The sequence below is a fragment of the Phasianus colchicus genome, chromosome 20, assembly GCF_987193195.1.
Source record: "Phasianus colchicus chromosome 20, bPhaCol1.hap1.1, whole genome shotgun sequence".
Lineage (NCBI taxonomy): Eukaryota > Metazoa > Chordata > Aves > Galliformes > Phasianidae > Phasianus > Phasianus colchicus.
In genome coordinates this window covers 8,134,435-8,155,132 of record NC_143455.1, presented here as the reverse complement: position 1 = coordinate 8,155,132, position 20,698 = coordinate 8,134,435, and the positions used below count along the sequence as shown (strand labels likewise).

The 20,698-nt window shown below is 37.5% G+C and overlaps 1 protein-coding gene across 14 annotated transcripts in view; it reads left to right on the top strand.

Moving 5' to 3' along the window:
- The window catches only part of HELZ (helicase with zinc finger), a 74,123-nt gene extending 53,763 nt beyond the window's left edge, over positions 1–20,360 (top strand). For 13 of the 14 annotated variants that reach the window (XM_090121763.1, XM_031598821.2, XM_031598819.2 and 10 more), the window contains 10 exons: positions 2,087–2,291; positions 5,065–5,116; positions 5,916–6,109; positions 8,470–8,680; positions 9,153–9,229; positions 9,642–10,209; positions 10,587–10,827; positions 11,983–12,496; positions 15,182–15,434; positions 17,567–20,360. In XM_090121763.1, coding sequence (XP_089977889.1) covers positions 2,087–2,291; positions 5,065–5,116; positions 5,916–6,109; positions 8,470–8,680; positions 9,153–9,229; positions 9,642–10,209; positions 10,587–10,827; positions 11,983–12,496; positions 15,182–15,434; positions 17,567–17,898 — 2,647 coding nt within the window. In that variant the 3' untranslated portion in view covers positions 17,899–20,360. The remainder of the gene's footprint in view (positions 1–2,086; positions 2,292–5,064; positions 5,117–5,915; positions 6,110–8,469; positions 8,681–9,152; positions 9,230–9,641; positions 10,210–10,586; positions 10,828–11,982; positions 12,497–15,181; positions 15,435–17,566) is intronic. The other variant, XM_031598822.2, reaches the window with a different exon arrangement.
- Positions 20,361–20,698: the final 338 nt, after the last annotated feature.

The window sequence follows — 20,698 nt, the reverse complement described above, 5'->3', positions numbered from 1 at the left end:
CATATATATGCCGTTCAGAATTATAAAACGAAAAAGATAATTAAGAAACCAGAATGACTGGAGCTTTATTAGGACGTAACTCAAGCTTTACTTTTAATATGCCATTGTCTCATATCACTAAATAATTGAATGTTCACTCTTTGAAAGTAGTGCTGGAGGGGCTCAGGCGTACTGTGAGGAAGTTGGTTCTTTTTTAGTACAGCAGGAGTAAAGAAGTCTGAAAGCAGTGACATTTCGTTAGGAAAAACAGACCTCAAAAAAGTTTAGAGAGTACTTGAATTTTATAAATATTCTAATACCTGTCAAGATGAGTCAAGACTCTGTAATGATAGTTGTAGAAAGCTTTGTGAAGTATGCCCAGAGTAATCATTACATTTCTGTGTGTTACAATCAGACTAGACAGGGCTGGTTTGGCAGTCACTCCCTTTAAACTCCAGAGCACACTGGAAGAAAGAGGCAGCAGTATTTTATTCTCTGTTCTTACACCCCAGTACAAGTGTTCCATGTATAGAGAGACTGCTTGGGGCATTTTAAGCAAAAGTGTACGGGTCCCTGTGGATTTGTGGTACTTGGCAGTGGGTTTGGTGAGTGAATTGATTAATCAGAGGGAGTTCCACTGTTAAAGCATCCCAGTGAAATAGTTCATTTTGGCTTTTAATCCTTACTTAAAACGTTGCAAGATATATTTGCCTTACAGCAAAATGCAGAAAAAGGGGCATATTGCATCCTGAATTTTAAAAGAGCATTTCCTGCCAATGTGAAATTGAACAGGAGATGGGAGAACTGTTTTGAGTTCTTAAATATAATGTTACTGATGATTACATTCTGGCAAGAAGGGCATTTGTTCTTTTCTGCAAAGGGCAGGTACTCAGCAAAGTGTGACACTGCTATTGAGATTGGTATGCACCAGTCTTTCATTTTGTAGGCTTTGGGAGGCAACATGGATGTAACAGAGCTGATTGGCCAGGCCTTATTACTGACAAGCAAGCTACGAGGAGGAATGAAATATGTAACTTAAAAAACAAACAAAAGAATGCCCAAAGCAAAAACAAACTGCACCACATTTCAGCTCAGCAGAATGATGTAATAAAATGAGCATTGTGGTTTTTTTTGTGGCTCTATGAAGATACCTGGGACAAACACTTGTACTGTCTTGCTTTGTGTGGATTGTTTGTGTCTAATTAAAGTTCATAGTCTTTTATTTGACATTTCATATTATACAAAGCAATATTACATATATTTATGAATGTCTCTTACTGAGGTTTTTTCTTCCTTAATTTGTGTTGAGGCATGAAGGAGTGGAGTTTAGTCAAGCACGCTTCTAAGATTATTGTCTTTTTAATCCTTTTTAAAAGTAACTTTAATTACACCTGATTTTTGTTTTAACAAAAGATTAGATCTGACTTTCTCTCTGGAAGTCTTGAATGGTATCTGGTGGTCTTTCTGGCTTAGAACTTCTTACATATGTTATAGAAATGTCTGATGTGCACTGAAGCTCACACTTTTGTGTGTCTTCCACCAGAGGACCTCAAAGGCCCTTTGGATGCTTCTGACATGTTAATCTTTATGTGACACTGAAGAGCTTCACAAGCACAGACTTGAGAACAGATCACAACTCTGTATTTGTGACTCTGGAACTGAATGATCTGCTGAAATTTATGACATCTTTTTTGACATTTTTTGCTACTGGAAACCTATATAAACCCTATGACTCCTTGAGCTTTAATCTCTTTTATAAATCAGACGCTTTCCAGAATTTTGATCGTTGTGTCTGCTAGTGTTTGGTCTTTTAGAAAAAATTCTGTTAGAATCTATCCTTGCTATTAATATTGTATGTGATATAGACCCAGTGCAGAGTCTGATATGCACAGGCAAATCCATATGTCCATTTTAAGAGACTGGAGAACATTGCATTATGCTGTTGGGTTTGGATGGAAGGGTCATATTGCAGGATTGATGGCTTGGTGTGTAAAATGAGCATATGGGAAAGGTAAAAATTGACTTGGTTGTATAAAATCCATTTTCATTTTAACAGCAGCCATCGAGTCTTACTCCTTTCTGTTGTTTCTAAAAATTGTTTCCATAGGAAATTTTGGGAAAGGTTTATTGCCCTATGTCATGAGAATGAAAGTCTCCACGGTATCACATTTGAACAGATCAAAGCTCAGCTGGAAGCTTTGGAACTAAAGAAAACTTATGTGTTGAACCCACTGGCTCCTGAGTTTATTCCCCGAGCTCTTCGACATCAGCATTCGGCCAATACCACCAAACAGCAGCAGTCACCTCCAAAGGTAAACCTTCACTACTGGTGAACTTTGTCAGGAAGCAGATGGAGAAATCCTGTTGGGAAATGATGTAAAAGGCTTATGGGCAAGTTGTTTTAAAGTGGTATCTGTGCAGCCAGATACAAATGCAAATTCTGATGGGATTCTCAGCGTTTTCTGAGCGTTTTCTACTCTTGACTGTAATTTGGGATTGGTAAAGCCTTGTTCCCTTAGTAAAATATATGCTGGGGGCCACTTCATTGTGTTTGTTGGCTATGTTGCAGTAGCCCCAAGGAACTTTGGTTATCAGTCTCAGCCTCTGCGGTTGGATAAGACAATAGAAACTTCAGAATGCAAGGCCATCCCTATCCCAAGGAGCAACAAGTTGGTGCAGCCAGGGGCAGGGAGCACAAGGAAACAAGCCACAGGCAATTTGATCTGAAAATCACATTTAAAGTTCAGGGGTTTATGTGTGAGATGAGTGTTTAATTTCATTAAAGATACCTTGTAATACAATATAATGCCTGGATTATCTCACTGACAACGTCCTCCATGAGGCCAGACCTCACAGGCATTAAGAAGGCAGAGAGGGGCAATTACCACTCAGCAGTAATTTTCTCAGCTCTTTTCATAAAATCAGGTAAAAAAAGTGATGAAAACACAGTCCTTCTTCCTTAAGATGATAAAGAACAACACTGAATTTTTTAGAGCTGTTTTGTGATGTATTAGTAATTAATTCTATTTTAATAGGTTTTTTTATTTCAAAATGTATTTAGTTAAAATTTAAATAAGTAGTCTTCAGAGAGGCAACTAAAATGCAGGCTGCCAGATTTTGTGAGGAATTCTGTTGTACTCGAAGGAAGAAATGCATTTTTGTTGCAAACTATTGAAATTCATTTAATTTTTTACCATTTTTTAAAAAAAAACTTCAGCAATACAAAACAGAAAGCCTTCCCTTTAGCAGTCCTTCCTAAAAGAGATTTTGTAAGTGAGAACTTACAAAAGATTTGGCTTCATCATCAACATGCATTACTCCCTGAAACAAATGTCTTTCTGAAGCATCCAGGGATGTGTCAAAACAATACACTTACAGAAAAACAAAAATTAAGAAATTCTTTAAGCATTCTCATGAATGCTACAGCCTTGAAGGCTCTTTTTCTTTTAGTGTCACTATGGAGTTATTTGAAAATGCAGGTATAGTGGTCTTGTGAATAGACTCTTCTGTTTTTTTCTTTCAGTTTGTTAGTAAACTAAGCACATGTGCTATAGAAATCAGAAGGTACACTTTGAATCAACTGGCACTGTAATTTCCATTTAAGATCTGAAGTGTTTTAAACACCTCTATCGTAAATATAATGAAATCTCTTCCCTTTGAGTGCAACTGGCAGCTCTCACGTGCAAAACCAGACTAAGTGTGCAGATAGTATTCCAGTGTTACAGAAAATGGCTGTGCTAAGTGATACATTTCCCTTTGCTGAAGTTGTGAAAGCAGGCAGTTAGCTGAGCTCATTTTCAGCCTCAGAAATGCAGTGTTTAACATATGAAGATGAAAGGCTAAAATCCTCATGCTGATGTGTTTTATACTGAGAAATGAGAACAGTGTGCAAGACACCGTTTTGTGTTTATTTTATGGACATCCATTGCAGCTCAGGGCCATCAGAACTGTTAAAAGAAAAAAAGGAAAAGACAAAGCCAGCAACTCCCTTTCCCCAACACAGAAATGGTCTCAGTTCATTTACTTTCATCCACATGATACGGTTACATCCTGAAGCTCCTGCTGGACAGGACAGCGATTCAATCAAATGTGTATAATTTACTGTTTTGGTTTTAAAAATATGGCCCTTATAAAATACAAATGTGGTAGGCAGAACAGACATTCATTGTGCTTCTGCACATCCAACTTAATGCTAACTGACAGCATAACAGGTACAAAAATGCTTTGTTTTAGCCAGGAGTGATTGTTAAAGAATGTCACTTCTCTAAGGTTTGTTTTAAATTGTCTATTCACTAAAGGGAACAAGATTCAGATTTCTTTTAAGTACTGTAATGTAACGAAAAGTAATTATTACTTTATTTTTCCATAATTCATTTTAAAAAGGGGAGGAAATCCAGAGACCAGTTCTTTAATCTAGTTTATGCATGAGTCAACACTGTCAAACAACCTGTCTTGGTACCCTGACTAATTTGCTCAGACTGCTGGAAAACTGCCTAGACTTATCTCCTGGGCAAGAAAAGTTTTGCAGCATCAAAGGGTTTTTACATTTATTTTAAACTTGTGAATGTATTTAGGTCCAGATTAAGTAAGGTATTCCTGTTCCACAAAGTACTTAAGAGCATACAGATATTTGAATATTTGCTCACAGTTTATGAATATTCACTACTTTCTTGATGCTGTAAACTCATCAACTTCAGAGGGATAACTTGGTTCTGTTAGCCTCCTTTTCTAATGTGCATTTCATCAAGGACAAACAAATTCCTTGGGGTACTCTGGTTCTGTATTACAGTTCTGGGGAGCAGTGGCAAAGGTGCAGAGGCAGGTATGTGATATGGGGTGTGGAGGCAATTTCTAAGGAAGCTGAGTGTGCAGTTGCGTAAAACTGGTGGCTGCTTTGGCTCCAAGGTTCTTGATCTGGAACCTGGAGAAGAAAATGGATTATGCTTCCACTGAGAACTGCCACTGAAAAGGGGTACTGAGGATTTTGCATTTGGTTCAGTTATAATATTCACTTGAAATAAAAGCAAAGCTTGCTTTAATTTTCAGTCTGCAAAGCATTACTATTACTATTTTTCCACTTTAAAGGGCAAGGTCCATCATCATAACCAGAATGACCATTTCCCACCTGATGGAATTGGTAAGTATGTACTAGAATAAGGAATTTCTCTGAACTTGTGCTGATTTGGCTTCAGTCAGGTTGATAGTAATTTGACATGAATGGAGTATCTGATCTGCTCTCTATTTGAAATCCATTTACTTCTTGCATGCACTTGGGAAACAAATTGACCGTAGGCTGTTAAGTGTACATCAGATATTTCCCAGGTGGTCCCCTTACAGATATTATATGAACTAACTTCATAGCTTTATCATAGTGTAGATTGTGGACTGTTTTAAAAAAAAAAAAAGCTGTTTGACATTCATTATGCAAAATACCATACCACCAGTGTGTTTGTACTGGCAAGAGATAGGACATACTATTGCATGTAGTGTTACTTATTTGGAACCTATGTTGGACTGTAACATATCCAGATAGTACTGAACAAACTTGCAAGATAGCATGCAGCAGCTGAAGAGTTTTGTTATTAATTTTAAAGGGTGTTAATTTAAAACTTGTCTTCCCCGCTGAAGAAAGGAGGATGCTTCTGTTGTGATGCAGTCTAGCAGCTACTGTTACTGTCAGCATATGTAACTGGTTTGGGACTTTCTTTTTATAACATAGTTACCAGTGACCTGTTATTCTGTATCTCAACTTATATTTTCTGCCTCTTCAAATTTCTGGAATAGGTTACAGGATTTAATATATGATTAATACTTTTTCTCAGTATGTCAGTTCTGTGTTGTTGGTGATGCCCGTGGTGCTATTAGTATGAAGAAAGAAATAGATGTCATGTTCTTTTAGTGTGTATACATGTATCTCTTTTTTTTTCTTTTTCCAGTTCAGCCCAATCCTTCTGTTCTAATAGGAAATCCTATCCGAGCATATACTCCTCCTCCTCCTCCTCTGGGACCTCACCCCAATCTGGGGAAATCTCCAAGTCCTGTTCAAAGGATAGATCCACACACTGGGACAAGTATTCTTTACGTACCTGCTGTCTATGGAGGAAACATGGTCATGTCTGTGCCTTTGCCTGTAAGAATTCATTTCCTTTATTTTTTTTCCCTCACAACTCCACACCATTTATTTTATGTACAATAAATCAAGTTATTGAATATCAGTTACTGAATATTTTGCTGCATGTTCCAGCACTTCACCTCAAATACATGTCCTTAGCTGACTCGACAGAGGGACTGTGCAGAGGACCACCCAAAACAGAGGACTTAAAACTGTTGTTCTGACAAATAACTCCAGACAACCCAAAAGCGATTTCATGTTAATGTAATTTGGCTTATTTTTTTCAGCTACAGACATAGGCACACCAGTGGGATCTCTCATCTGACTTGAGATACCTGCATGTGAATTGATTGCCTAGTCCAGTTCTTAATCATTGGAGAGATGTGGGCAATTCAGAGCAAGCTCCACACTGTATAAATTGCCTGCTTTGGATGTCTGCGCTGCAAGCTGTCTGAAGTATAGTGATAAGAAAAATAAGCATATTGGGATGTTTTCCCCTTCCAGAACCTCACAGTGAACTCGTTTCCTCTCCAGTCCCCTTTCCTTATAGCAGTTGGGAGCATAGTGAAGATCTGTAATCAGGTCTCTTGAGCTCCACTTCGTATGGAATTTTGCACTGCATCTAGAATTAGTCTACCAAAGCTTGTGCAAGTTAAAGAAGCAGTCTCTGATTTGATTCTAACCTTCACAGTTGCATATTCTGGGAGGAGAATGGGGAGGAAAGAACAATGGCTGCAGAAACATGGCATAACATGTATGCGTTATCTATAGGATGGGCATGGAACCCACACATGCATGTGTGTTTAATTCCACTCAGAAATTTAAGTATTTACATACATTTCACTGTTGACTACTTGAGTCTTCTACTGAAATGTAGGTTATGGTCCCTGTGTAAGGGACTTGCTGTAGGAACTCTAATTTCAGATGCAAGTTTTGAATCAACTGGCAGATTGGTTTTTGTTTTTTTTGCCTTTACTAGGTCAAGTAATTTGCCTTTTTCCTAGCTTACTGGAAACCTACATTTGATGGATAAACTTAAATGCAACAAGAAGGCGAGCAGCTGTATCTTTGTCATGCTTGCTCACATTGTGTTAATATCAAACCAAGATAATTTGAATTTTTTCTTTTATTGTTCCAAGCTTAATCTATTTTCATTTATTTTGAACTAAAAGAAATGTATTAGAAATCAGTATTTTGTGCTCACCTTTCCTGAGGATGGACTTTTAAAAATATGTAAGTGGGAAGACTGAGGTACTAATGAGGACAGCTGCTCTCGAGGAGAAAATTATTGGATATGATTTGAGATTGTGTAGATGCAACTGCAGCCCAAAGCTAAAGTTCAAAGTGCATATTTCAAGGGCAAATACAAATTTTAAAAAGAGAATTGCTTGGAAGTCATTACACTTGAAAATAACTAAGATCTGAGGTAAAATGTGTTTATGTTCATGTAAGATAGAATGGTCTCTTTATTTAATTTAGGACTGTTTCCATATCTAATGTAGAAACATGGAGAGTTTGGTTGTGTTCTGTCATCAGTTAAAAGGATACTTTGTCAGCCTGAGTGTTGGTAATTCCTTTCCTAGCACTCTCCTCTTACTCATATATCTATTTGCCTTCTCTTAACAAATTCCCTACAGGGCAAGATGGAACTAATTTGATCCAGAGCTGCTATCCTTTGCATTCCTTATAGGAATGAAATTTAAAATCTTGTAAAGTTTCCTGACTTTTTTACATACTTTCAGGAAGTGGATTTTACTTCAAATAAGTAGGAAGACAATCTACAAAGATGTGTCATGTAGAATAGAGTGGCCCTCCGTGCGGATAGTCGATTCTACCAGTAGTCCGGTTAACTTCCCTGAGTGTCTTGTGGGTGTGGAGGTACAGTATGCCCACTCATTCTGTGTTACAAGACTTACAACACTGGCTGATCAAAGGACCATAAGGAGGTCCTCAGGTTAAAGAGTTCTCTCTCTGTTCCACGTCAGACCTACAGCCCAATCTCTCCTCAGCTACCAAGAGCTTTGTTTTACTGAACCCACTGATACTTATGAAGAGAAAAACAGAATGCAATAATTATTAAAATGTAATTTGTCCATCAACCTTTTCTGTCTTAATCTTGGCACCACTGAAGCCAGAATGGATTTCAGTACAATAATTTGTACAAAGGACAGTCCTCTAAAACCTTTACTTTTTGCTCCTTGCCACTAGACTGTCATTATCACTCTCCCTTTCAGTGTTACCTGTAGCTGTGTGTTAGGGTGTCAGGCCACCTGATGTATGGAAAGTTGCTTTTTACTGGTGTCATGTAAATGTGCTTGTTACGTTACTTTCTTTAACGAACCTTAACAGGTTGCATTTTTATTTTTTTAATTATATAGGTACCATGGACGGGGTATCAGGGTAGGTTTGCAGTTGACCCTCGAATCATTACTCATCAAGCAGCTATGGCATATAATATGAACCTGTTACAGGCACATGGGCGTGGGTCTCCTATACCTTATGGCTTGGGACATCATTCACCAGTTAGTATAGGACAGCAGCAACAACTTCAGCATCCAGACAAGGAGCAACATGAGCAAAGTCGAAATGGTGAGTATTTGAAATTCCATTGTAAATTAGTTTTGTTTTGAGTAAATTTGTAACTTAAGTTGGGTGTTATGGAAAGGATTTCTTTCTTTCTTTCTGCCTTTTAAGTGAAACTGAGGAATGTTCAGAGTTAGGGAAACAATCAGTTTTACCAATACAAATAGAATAATTCAAATACTGTGAAATTCAAAAGAGGAAGCAGTCAGAACTTGTTGAGAAAAGAAGAGGTGGGAAGATGTCCTTCTGTTCTGCAGTCCAGTGATAACTGCAAGTAACATCAGCACCAGTTAAGTTGGAAGAACAACTAATTGAAGATTAGAGAAAAAAGCTCAGAGATTAGAGGAAAAGGTATTTGGGTAAATTGTATTACATTTCTATGTTTCTGTAAATGCTATACTAATAACTCTAAATCTTTCTCCATTTGGAAAACAAACTTCCATTGTAACTAGTTAGTACATTTCTTGAATGTTTTTAGGTAAAAGTGAAGGCACTGCTGGACCTGAAATCAATAAAATTCGGACACCTGAGAAGAAACCTGTAGAATCTAAGCAGGTTGGTTTGCCACGTTCTCTTTTAATATTCCTTTTTTTTCTAGATGCTGTTCTGCTCATTTTTTTTGAGAAGAGAGGCTGTCAGTCTCTTTCTGACTTCCTCATATTGTTATTTTTCAGTAATTAGAATAGTGACAGTAGAATTAGTTACCTTCCTTCAAGAGGGGAAAATAATTTAAATTCATTAGAGAACAGCAAGGAATTAAATTGATGGCTAGATATGTCTAGTGTGTAATGAAGAATATATTTGCTGTTAAATGAAGAAAATAATAGTTTTGTGATATGTAGTGTGTTCCCCTCCCATCATACTGTAGGAGTTTTATAGACTTTATTCATTGTTAAATGACTTTATTCATTGCTGACATTGTCTTTTGTTTATTAGGTATATTTTCTGAGTTTTTCTCTTTTCCTAGGTTGACTTAGATGCAAATTCTCAGACGAGAAGCCCGGAATCACGTTCCAATGTTGCTTACCCTAATGCTAAATTTCATCGTAAAGATAATCTTAACCCCAGGCAGCTGAATCTACATCTCACCCCACCCCACTCGCAGTATGCAGTTCCCAATCGCCACTTCCAGCACCTGTCCCAGATACCAAGGCAGCCATATCCTCTGCAACAGCAGCAAAACCTTTTAAGTCAACAACAAAATCATTTGCCTGAACAACAAAACCAAATGCCACCACAGCAAAGCCAGGTAGTTCAGCAGCATAATCATTTGAACCAACAGCCTCCACAACCTTCGCAGCTTTCCCCTGCTTACCAGGCAGGCCCTAGCCAATCTTTTTTTAATAACCCAATTCCCCACCGACCACATTCTCCTGCTGTAGATGCTGTGATTTCAGAACAACACCCCCCACCTATGTTACAAGAAGTCAGTAATCCTTTGAGGCCTATTGCACAGCACAACCCTGTTCTGCCAACCCACTTGAACAACTTCATTGAAGAGAATCCATCAGGAATGCCCCTAGGGGACACTTTAGGTAGGTGACTTTTCTTTATTTAAATTCAGTGTTCAATTATAACGACATTGAAGTGAAAATGAAGGAGTTATTTACCTTTCCAGGCATATTGCTCTGAATTGGGTCATTGTTGGGTTAGTTTCCATAAGTAATGTCATTGAGCATAATTTGCTGCTTAAGGCATGTTTGAATATTCAGCCCTTTATTAGAAGATTCATGTTTATATGATTTTCCTTATAATTTAAATAACCAGGTTATACACTGCATTGCAGTTAGTTGACAATAGGCCTTGAAATATGCTGTGTAAAAAGTATTTTTTTTCCTGACATAAAAATCTTTTTTTCTCTTAAAAAAAAAAAGGGCATTAGATAAATTTTTTTTTAAAACTATTTTTATAGATCGTATGCATGGAAATGTAGCTTTGGAAACAATAAGGCAGCAGCAACAAGCCAGGTTACAGCAATGGAATGAACATAATGCCTATCTCAGTCAAGGCACAATTCCATATCAACACCATCACCATCCTCATCTACCACATCTTCCTCAGCAACCAATTGGATTGCATCAACAGCAGCAAGTTAGGGCAAACTGGAAACTTGCCAGTAATACAGAAGATGAAACAGAGGCAACATATTCAAGGTATTTGTTTACTGAGTCATCAGAGCTTGTATAAAATTGAGCAGTAGGTACCTATCTGTAACACTGTGATCTGGTACAAGGCACTAAAGGGTATTGCATTTTGCTGCTGTTATTATGAAGGTTAAAATAGTTGGCAGGCTGACTTGCATCTATGCTTTTGTTATATGTTATGCTTTATTCTGTTTATTGGATCATAATGAAGCTGTAGTGCTTTTTTTATTTGTCACTAAAACTGTAGCGAAGAAAATACATTTATGGAGTATCTCAGTGTTGTGTTTATAGAGTGAGTATGGCAAGAGGGTAAGACCCTTGTGCTTTTACAAGTGGTATCTGAGAGTAGTTAAGGCCTGCTAAGTTGTGAATTCTTCAGATTGAATTAGTCTTAAAAATTTTGGACTTCTGTGCTAAAAAACCAAACCCCTGCCCACTTCTCCCCAGTCAAATCCAAACTTCTCTTCCTTTTTAAAAAGCCTTTGCTTTTAAAGAGGATTAAAAAATATGCTTATTCTTGAGATGCAGCATTAGGGGGCAAGAAAGAAAGCTGTTGAACATAAGCAAAAAAAAAAAAAAGTTCCTGTGGCCACCAGCCTTAATCACATGTATTGTAAAGGCCAGATTTTTAAATTGCCTCTGTTTACTGTCATCTCCCACTGTGCTTTATTTTCCATCTGGTTTGTTATAGCCATGGTAAAGCCTGTAAATGCTCTCTTACCTGACTTAGTAAGTGCTGAACTGTATATTCCCCACTTTTTGAAGAAGTTTGGAAATGTACAAGTGAGGGAAATCCCTGATTGTTGTGATTTTTACCTTTTAAAGAGTTAAAATTTTCCTTTAACTGTATGAAGACTTGTATAATAAAGCAGGAAATCCTTACTTTGGTTGTCTCCTAAGAGATAACAAAAACTTGATTCTTCTGACTGAAAAGGAAATCTCAAGAGTTATTAAAACTTTGAGTTGCTTCAGGTGGGTATTTCATCCAATTAATCCTCTTGTGCCTAATTTCTGATTGCTCACAGTCATACCTTTTGAAGTTAGGGTCAGCTCAGAGATGAGTGTATTTAAATCCAGTGTTTTGTGCTTTGAGTTTTCTCAGTCTCAAAGAGTGGGATTTTAGAAAAAACACCTTTTCTTGATACATTTATTCTGTCAATACAGATTCCAGGATTTGCTCAGAGAACTGTCACACCGTGATCAAAGTGAAAGTCGGGACTTAGCTGAAATGCCACCCCCTCAGTCAAGACTGTTGCAATATAGACAAGTTCAGCCCAGAAGCCCACCAGCACTCCCTTCTCCTTCCTGCAACTCTAATCACAGTGGTCACTTTCCTAACTTCACTGAAAACAACAGAGACATTGAAATCCCCAGTAACCCAGCATTTCAGCAGCATTTACCCCAAATATACAATCCCCCTTTCTCAATGCCATCTGAACACATAACCCCATCTCCCTTGAAATACCTGCAACCTGATGGATCGTGGACTTATGCTAACCTACAGCAGAATCACCTAATGGGGCAGGGCTTTCATTATGGTATACCTCCATTGCCCCATAGATCACAACAAAACCCTTTTATACAAATACAGAATCATCAGCATGCAGTCGGTCAGGAGCCATTTCATCCACTCACATCTCGAGCAGTATCTGCTTCTTCGCTCCACAGCTTAGAAGAGGTAGGCATTTTTGTCTGCTTATGCAATTGTTGTGTCATTTGAATATCAAGTTATATTTTGAAATGGTCATGAATGCAAAAAATACCTCATGTTTTAAGAACTTCGCACCAGGGATTTCTTTGAGGTCGAATTTTCTTCAAATCTTCTGTTTACCCTTTGTGTATTTGTGGTTCTCCTCATTGCAGGTATAAAGTTTTCTCTGCTTAATGGGAGGTTACCCCAGAGAGAGAGGGAGGTTTTTATGGGGGGGGTTTTATTCTTTTTTTTTTTTTTCCCCAATCGTTGCTCAGTTATCTCCAGTCATTTGTCTGGAGTGCAAATGAACCACATCTTAAGTGAAAACCCATGAAATGATTCTCTGTAAGGTTGGCTTGGATCAGCTATCCACTTGTCTTACTGCTAAATTGAACATGTGTGTTTTCATACTAATTTGAGACCAGAAACAGTACTTTTTTATAAACATGGTATAAAGCTTTAATTTAGTAAATCCCACCTGACCTGAATTAATTCCATCTAAAGCCATTCTCTGTGTTTTGGGGGCTTGGTGTTGCATATCAATGCAAAGATATCCAGCTGTGTAGCACGAATCCAGGTCTAGCACAAACCTACTACCAAAAACTGTGTCTGTCCCTATCAGTCCTTTTTGTTCTGCACTCTCGTGGAGGTGGTGTTATTTCATTGGAGACTGTGAGCACATACAGCTAGGACAGATTGTGTTTTGGACAGAGATTTTTAAACCCTGTTGGAATTCAGAGTGCTAAGGGATGTATGGTACACAGATAGGGAGTGCTGGAGCCTGGCTGCATTAAAGGAAGGGCAGAATTAATACTCTCAGATAATCTTGGACCGACTGCATGTGATCAAATATTTTTACATAAAATTAAGTGGCCTGTTCTGCGATACATTTCTGTGAGGGTATTTAAAGTAGCTGTGGTATCTATGCTCATTGCTGTCCAATGTAATACATATTTCATTGCCTTTTTGATTTCTGGAAGTAGAAAAAATCTTTCTGGTTATGTACCTGAGAAAAATAACTAAAATTGAATTCTGGTGCATCTTACAAATTTTTGTCTTCTGCAGATCCACAGAGGTTAATGCAGTCCTCAGGCCCAGCTAGAGCTGTAGTAAGATTTGGATTTATAGGCATTTAGAAATTCTTTGTCTCAGTCCATTAAGCTATATCACCTTGTATAAAATCTAATACTTTGTGACAGCATTTAATGCCGTCAGTACAGCGGGACATAAGAACAATGGCTCTTCAGCAGTAAACTATTAAATATTCCTACAGAGTTTGTGACAGCTCCTGCTATCTGAAGACAAATAGATTGAGTCTTTATGTAATCAGAGCAAATTCATTTTATTTCTTATTTCTTTCTCATTTCTTTTTCCTTTGAAAATATGTGACAGAAATGCAAAATGTTGTAAAGGTGTTACAAGACAGGACTAGCTTGTACAGTTTTCAGGAGGGCTTGAAAGCTTTTTATGTGTATAGTTAAGCCATGTTTGAATATACCAAAGGGAATAGAATCATAGAATCATTGAGGTTGGAAAAGTCCTGGCTTGTGTTCAGCCAAGTGCTGACCAACACTGCCAGGTCTTTTGCAGCCAGGCAACTTTCCAGCTGCTGCACTTTGATAACTTCCCAATCACTTACCAAAAATACGAAATTGACCATTAAACTTAATAAAAGGAAGGGCTTTTGGCTTTATTCCAGGCCATAACTTACAAATTTTGTTTCTACTGACGTTATAGGATATATTGTAGTTTAGTAGTTGTGATAGGAGTGCACTAGTTTTTCCTGTTTTGTAGGTGATACAACAAATTGGTGCATTGCAAGCAAGTTAGTTGAGACTTCTTAGCTCGTTTTTTGACATTTCATTAGAATGTTTGCATTTCCACTTTACTGAGTGCTTCCATGATTTTTCTGTTATTTGTGCTCTTGCTAGTGCAGAAGGAAGCAAATGCTGTTGGGTTTTTTTGTTTGTTTGTTTTTAAATAAAATATAATGCAATTGGCTTACTTTGAGTCCCTAGAAAGCCTAGTGGTTCTTTGAATCTTGAAACCAACAAGTTAATGGAGATTCTGCCACTTTCATTTACATGATTGAGAGGATTTTTGGAAGGAAGTAATTTCTGTGGTTTCAGATAAAATTCAATTTTTTGCATTATTTTTCTTGAAGTTCTGCACTTCTCCAGAGCCTTCATTCTGTCTGCATTTACATGAAATCAAGTGTACATCTGCATTTTTTTAAACTTTGGATCTCAGAATTGAACTTTCTCTTGCTCTCATATGTTTTTGTGCTTCCTTTATATCTTGTGTAAACGCTGAATGTCTTTCTCACCATTCTGTGACACATTTCCTGTGTAGGAGTGTAAGATATAAGGGTTGATTTAAAAAAAAAAAAAAAAAAAAATTGAAAAGAAAAGGAATCTTAGTTAAAGCACTTTACACATCCTCCATCTGTTTTGTGTGGCTAAAGTACATCATCTGTGTACGTACATACAACATATATTATACAACATATTTGAAATGCATTAGTTTGTTTTTTTCCTAAATATGCTTTTTTTTTTTTCTTTCAAGACATGGAATGGAAAAAAATTGGAATGGAAAATGGCATTTGCTACATAAAGTTGAATAAAAGGACTAAAGGGTCTTTTTTATTGTTTTTCTCTTTTGTCTTTGCAGTATGAACCAAGAGGACCAGGCAGGCCGTTGTACCAAAGAAGAATTTCCTCTAGTTCAGTCCAGGCTTGTTCTGAAGAATTAAGCACTCCTCAAGACAGTCTTGGTCAGTGTAAAGAGCTTCAGGACCACAGTAATCAGTCATCCTTCAACTATTCATCGCCTGAGTTGTGGGTAAACTCCTCCTCATCTGCCCCATACCCAAACATTCCATGCAATGGAGCCAACAGAGCAGTTCCACACCGGGAGCTGTTAGGTAGGTACAGACTCAATCTTTGCTTCTCTCTCCACTCCATTAAGTAGACTATTTAGGTTAAGTTCTTTTGTGCTAAGTTAAAAGATTCAAACTTGAGGCACATCCTTCAGGCTCTTCATACTTTTAATAGGTAATTAAAGAACTGAATGCATGATATTCTCATCAAGGGTGGTGTCCATTTCTGGCATTGTTCTGTAGACTCTGGGGTCACTGATAGAAAGAGCTCAGGAACCCTAACATGGTTATGTTGGGATCTGTTGATACCACCTTCTGTTGCTTTAATCTACAGATGAAGAACATGTTAATGAGTAAAATCCTCAGAGGAAATACCTATAAATATAAAGTGGTTTACCTGCATGTTTGCTGTCCAGTAATAAATGCTAAAGTAAAGGGAGAAGTTTTGACTGGTACCTCCATTTCCTGTAAATGTGTTCTCTGTTCTGGTTAAGCATGATTTCTGTTTTGTAGATATATGCATATGCAGTGTTGTCCTGACCTTAACCCTTTATTTAACAGTTCGTGGAAAGAAATCTCCCATCTTTATGAATGCTCTGCTTTTCTGCATTTGCAGCTCTCTATGATGATAATATTTACAGGCCAAATGGGCTTTGTAGTGCTGAAAGTTAATGACTAGTAACTGAAGTGTTTCTGGTTACTGTTACTTTTATATCCATGAGATAAAAAATCCACAAGGATGGGAAGCTATGAACCAGTCCTGTGTCTGTATTCACTGCCTGGGAGTGAGCACTTGTGACACCAGACAGTTCAAGGACTTATATTCCCTGTACATCAGAAATGGCTGTGGCTCAGCTATTCAGTTCTATCAGCTTGGATTTATGGAGAGTGCAGAGAGAGCTGCTATGAATTGCTTGGTGTTGTTATAAGCAGGCACTTCTCAAAATTGCAATTTGAGAGCTTGATTTGCAGAGTTCTTTCTCTTGATAGAAAGATAGGGATTTAAGTTCTTGTTCAATGTGTGGGTTTTCTGTTTTGTTTTGTTTTCCATATTTTCATCTCTCCAATGCTTCATTTTCACCTCTGGCCATACTTGCTGGTTTTCTTCTCTTAGTGCTTATCTGAGGGGGCATTTTGCTGGTGTTCTATGGGTGTGCTGTTGTTCTGTGGATATGCTGTTGTTTATTTGCTGTTGTTTAATCTTAGGTTTGTTTCGAATCACAGCAACCTTAGTAAAAAATGTTTTGCTTATGTTCTTTCCCCATTATTCTTCTAAGGTATCTTTCAGTACTTCATCAAAAACAAAAGGGTGAGCACAACCCTTCCAGTGAGAAACAGAACTGCATACTTCTGATTTTGTACTCATTTGATCGTACATTCTTGTGCGTGCACTTCAAAATAACATTATGAGTATAAAGATGTAAATAACTACAGAATATATCTGTTCCTCAACTGCTGAGCTTTTTTATCTGTAATAAATACCTGCATTTCAGTGTAGTTTCTCTAGCTGTATAAGACAGCAGAATTCCCCTGGTAAAATTAAGATGCTTCATTAAGATTCAAGAAATCCACTTGAAGGCAGTTTTATACCTATGGTTTAAAGAACTGTTTTTTCTTATAGTAAGAAGTTGTTAAATGTGGAACGAGAACGTATCAATCAGTGGAAATGCACTTAGACAAAAATATCATTAAGTTGGGTGGCATTCAGAAGGCCAAGCTGCTGCTTGAGAATGCATTACATGTGGTGCTGCAGATTGCAATTTGAGCCTTTTATGGTGTAAACCAAGAAAAATGAAATGCTCCTTGTGCTGTCTCAGTGGGTGAAATGTCTAAATTAGGGTATAGCCCATTCTGAAGCAGCTTACCTTCCATCTGTGCAGTATTGCAGGTTCAGTATTACCAACTCTGTCTGTACACATGCATGGAGGATATGTTCAATGATGTCAGTCTAATTAGCCTTGCTGGCAAGGCCATACAAGGGCCAGTAGCTGGGAGTGCAGCTGGGTAACTGAAGAAGAAATTTCCTTGGACAAAGAGGGACTATACAGAGAAAATCGGTTGAGGGAAAGGTTACCAACAGAGGTAGTTTCTGTATCCCTCTGTGCCCCTTTGAGCTTCCTGGGAGTGGATTTCTGAAGTCTGCTATTCACTTGACACTCTGCTTTCTCTTTTCCCAGCTCCGCTGAAAACAGTCAAGCCTCCAGAGGAGCACCTGAAGGCTGAAAACATACAGCTCTCCAATTCCTTCAACTACAACGTGCTGCAGCATCTCGGCCAGTTCCCACCTCTCATGCCCAACAAGCAGATCATGGAATCCAACAGCACCAGCCAGCAGAACGCTGGTGGGAGCAAACCTGTCATGTCCTACGCAAGTGCTCTGCGGGCTCCGCCGAAGCCCAAACCTCCTCCTGAGCAGACAAAAAAGAATAGTGACCCTTTGTCTTTGTTTCAGGAACTTAGCCTAGGTAGTTCATCAGGTAGCAATGGCTTTTACTCCTATTTTAAATAATCAGATTATTTTTTTTAGAGAGAACTTAATTTTTATTTGTGTCAGTAGATCTAAGATAGTTGGGGCTTCACCTGTAGTTGCAAATATTCCCTTTGTTTATATTAGTAAATATATCCTCACCTAATTGCTTTGCTGCTAGACTTGCAACTAATTTTTTTAAATTGTATTCCATTATTTTGCATTTTTTGATGTGGGTCGTTTTTTTTTTTTTTGGAAGCTTTTCTGTAGGAAAACACACACATTATTTTTTAATTTGTGTAATGTTAATGATGTGTTTGTTGCATTAAACTAGCAGCTGAGAGCTTACCTGTAAAACTTCAAAAGGAAAAAAAAAAGAGGAAAAAAAGAAAAAGAGAAAAAAAAAAGAAAAAAAAAAGAAAAAGGAAAAAAAAAGTTTGTCTAAATTGTATTTAAAAAGATTGTAAGTAGCATTTACATTTATTCAATAACATTAGCATACTATGCTGGATTTCTGTACCAGAAATGGCCAGTTAATGTAAAAATGTATGTTATTTCTGCTTAAATTCATTTAATTTTTTTTAATAAAGATGCAGCATCTTCTAAATACTTTCAGTTTTATCAGCTTTTTTGTGAAGGGATGCTGCATTCTCAGACTTTTATAGTTTTAGATCCTGTATGATGTGGTATTGTATTTTCCATTCACTGTAGGGTAAAGTAAAGGCATTCTTTGCAGACACCTATGCCATTGTTTGGAAACATTCAGATAAAAAGTATTGCTATACTGAAAAAAAAAAAACAAACAGCAACAACTACAACAACAACAACAAAAAAACAAAAAACAAAAAAAAAAGAAACAAAACCAAAAACCCAAAAAAATGACATTTTATTTTTGGACAAGCTGGTAATATAAGCTTGTTTGAAAAGTTAATTTGATAGGTTTTTTAAATGAATCATGAAGCTGAAAAGAAATTTTTAGGTATGTTGGTGCTTAGTAGATTTAATAACTATTTTAAAAAACAAATTGCGTGAATTTAGTAAAAGATTTCTTTTGTTTGTTTAATTTTTTTTCCATTATGCATGTGTAAATGTTTGTAATCTGGCTTTTTCCTCCCCCTTCTCCAGTGGTATCAAGAATTGTGCCGCTTTAATTTTTTTTTTTCCAGTAAAACTTTTGGTACATTATTTGATGTTTACATTAAAATGTGACATTATACAAGGAAATTCAGATATTTTGCTAACTGTTTTGTTTGAGGAACGTCATTAAAGAAGAGATTTAATGTTTGTCAAAGCTGTATCCAAATTAATCCAAATCTTGTGGGGGTAAGAATGGTATCCAGGTTGTTTATCTGAGTCCTGCAAAATTGTGCACCAACCTGGTCCTTCAGGAGTATAAACTGAAAAACAAACAAACAAAAAAAACAATTAAAAAAAAATTAAAATTGAATATTGAAAAAATTAAAAACAAGTGTGAATGATAACGCAGAAGATAATCTTTGTGGGTAAAGATTTCTGGTCTTGCACACTGTTCATACTTTTGGATGGGGTGTTCGCTTAGTTTCTCTAGATCAGCAGTCCTCCTTTTACACTTGAAGAAATACCTTCAGATCTGGGAAACGCTGAATTTTTACTGAGCTGGGTTTCTTTGCGGTGTTCCTCTGCTTACTACACACAGAATTAAACTGGTAGAGCTGTGTGGAGGTGATGCCAGGTTTTCCAGCTGTCCGTGGGACGCCATGCGGACCGGCAGTGTCTGCTGCTGGATTTGTTGAGATTTTTACTCTGGTCACAATCATTATTTTTGCATTTGACTTCACGTTTTAAAGCAAGGGGTCTTTACGTAAAGGGGCTGATTTAAACTCAGTACACTGCGAAGGTTTGCGTAATAATTTTTTATTAGGAATCTTTGCTGGTTTCTGATTCAGAAATTTATCTGAAGAAAAAAATCTTTTTTTCTTTTTTTTTTTGGCTGTAAAGAATAGCACGCGTAACTCGTTAATTTATTTCCTAACGTCTATACCAAACAAAAGATGCTGGGGGAGGGGAAAGCCCCTGCCGAGATGAGCTGAGCCCTTCAGCACATGGCATCAAATCACGAGGACTCAAAACGAGTAGAGGCCAAATTCTGCAATTTTGGGTTTTATGCTGATCTGAAAGCTGCAGAAATAGGTCCACGGGAAATTCATTGCAAGGGCCGGGCATGTGCTCTGTACACGTTAGCCTCAGTCATTTTATTTCAGTGGAGCTGTGCCGGTCCTCTGAGAGCCTGGCACTCCTCTGAGAGAAGCAAAATCTGTGTGCCTGAATGTTATAGTCTGGGAGGAGCTGTGGGTGAGATGTGCAAGACTATGACAAGAGACTAGGTAGGGTTCAAATGCACTTCACTTCGCCGAGTTGGCATTGTAATTTCAGGGGTTTCAAAATCACTCATTTATATGGAGCAGTCTTTTGATTCTGTTCACCATATTTGAATATTAAACTAATAAACATCACTTGATAATTTACCGCTATCTGTGAATCAGTTAAAGGGGAGATGGCTGCATCTCACCACGCTCTGTTCTCTTTCATGCTTTATCACATTTTATCTATGCTGAAAATATTATGGGTATTTTTGTCACACACTTTCAATTCAGTAACTTCATGGATGTCCCAGCAGGTTTGGGTCACTAATTTATCTAAGTGCTGTCACCTGGAAGTCTGGGGAGGATATGGTGGAGATCTTCTGTCTGCTTTGGTGATATTTGTAATGAATCCATTATATTTCTTGGAAGTTAGTTTTTCTTTTTTTCCCCAAAATATTACTTTGCAATGCTTTCTCTAGCCCTCGTGCCACGTACACAGC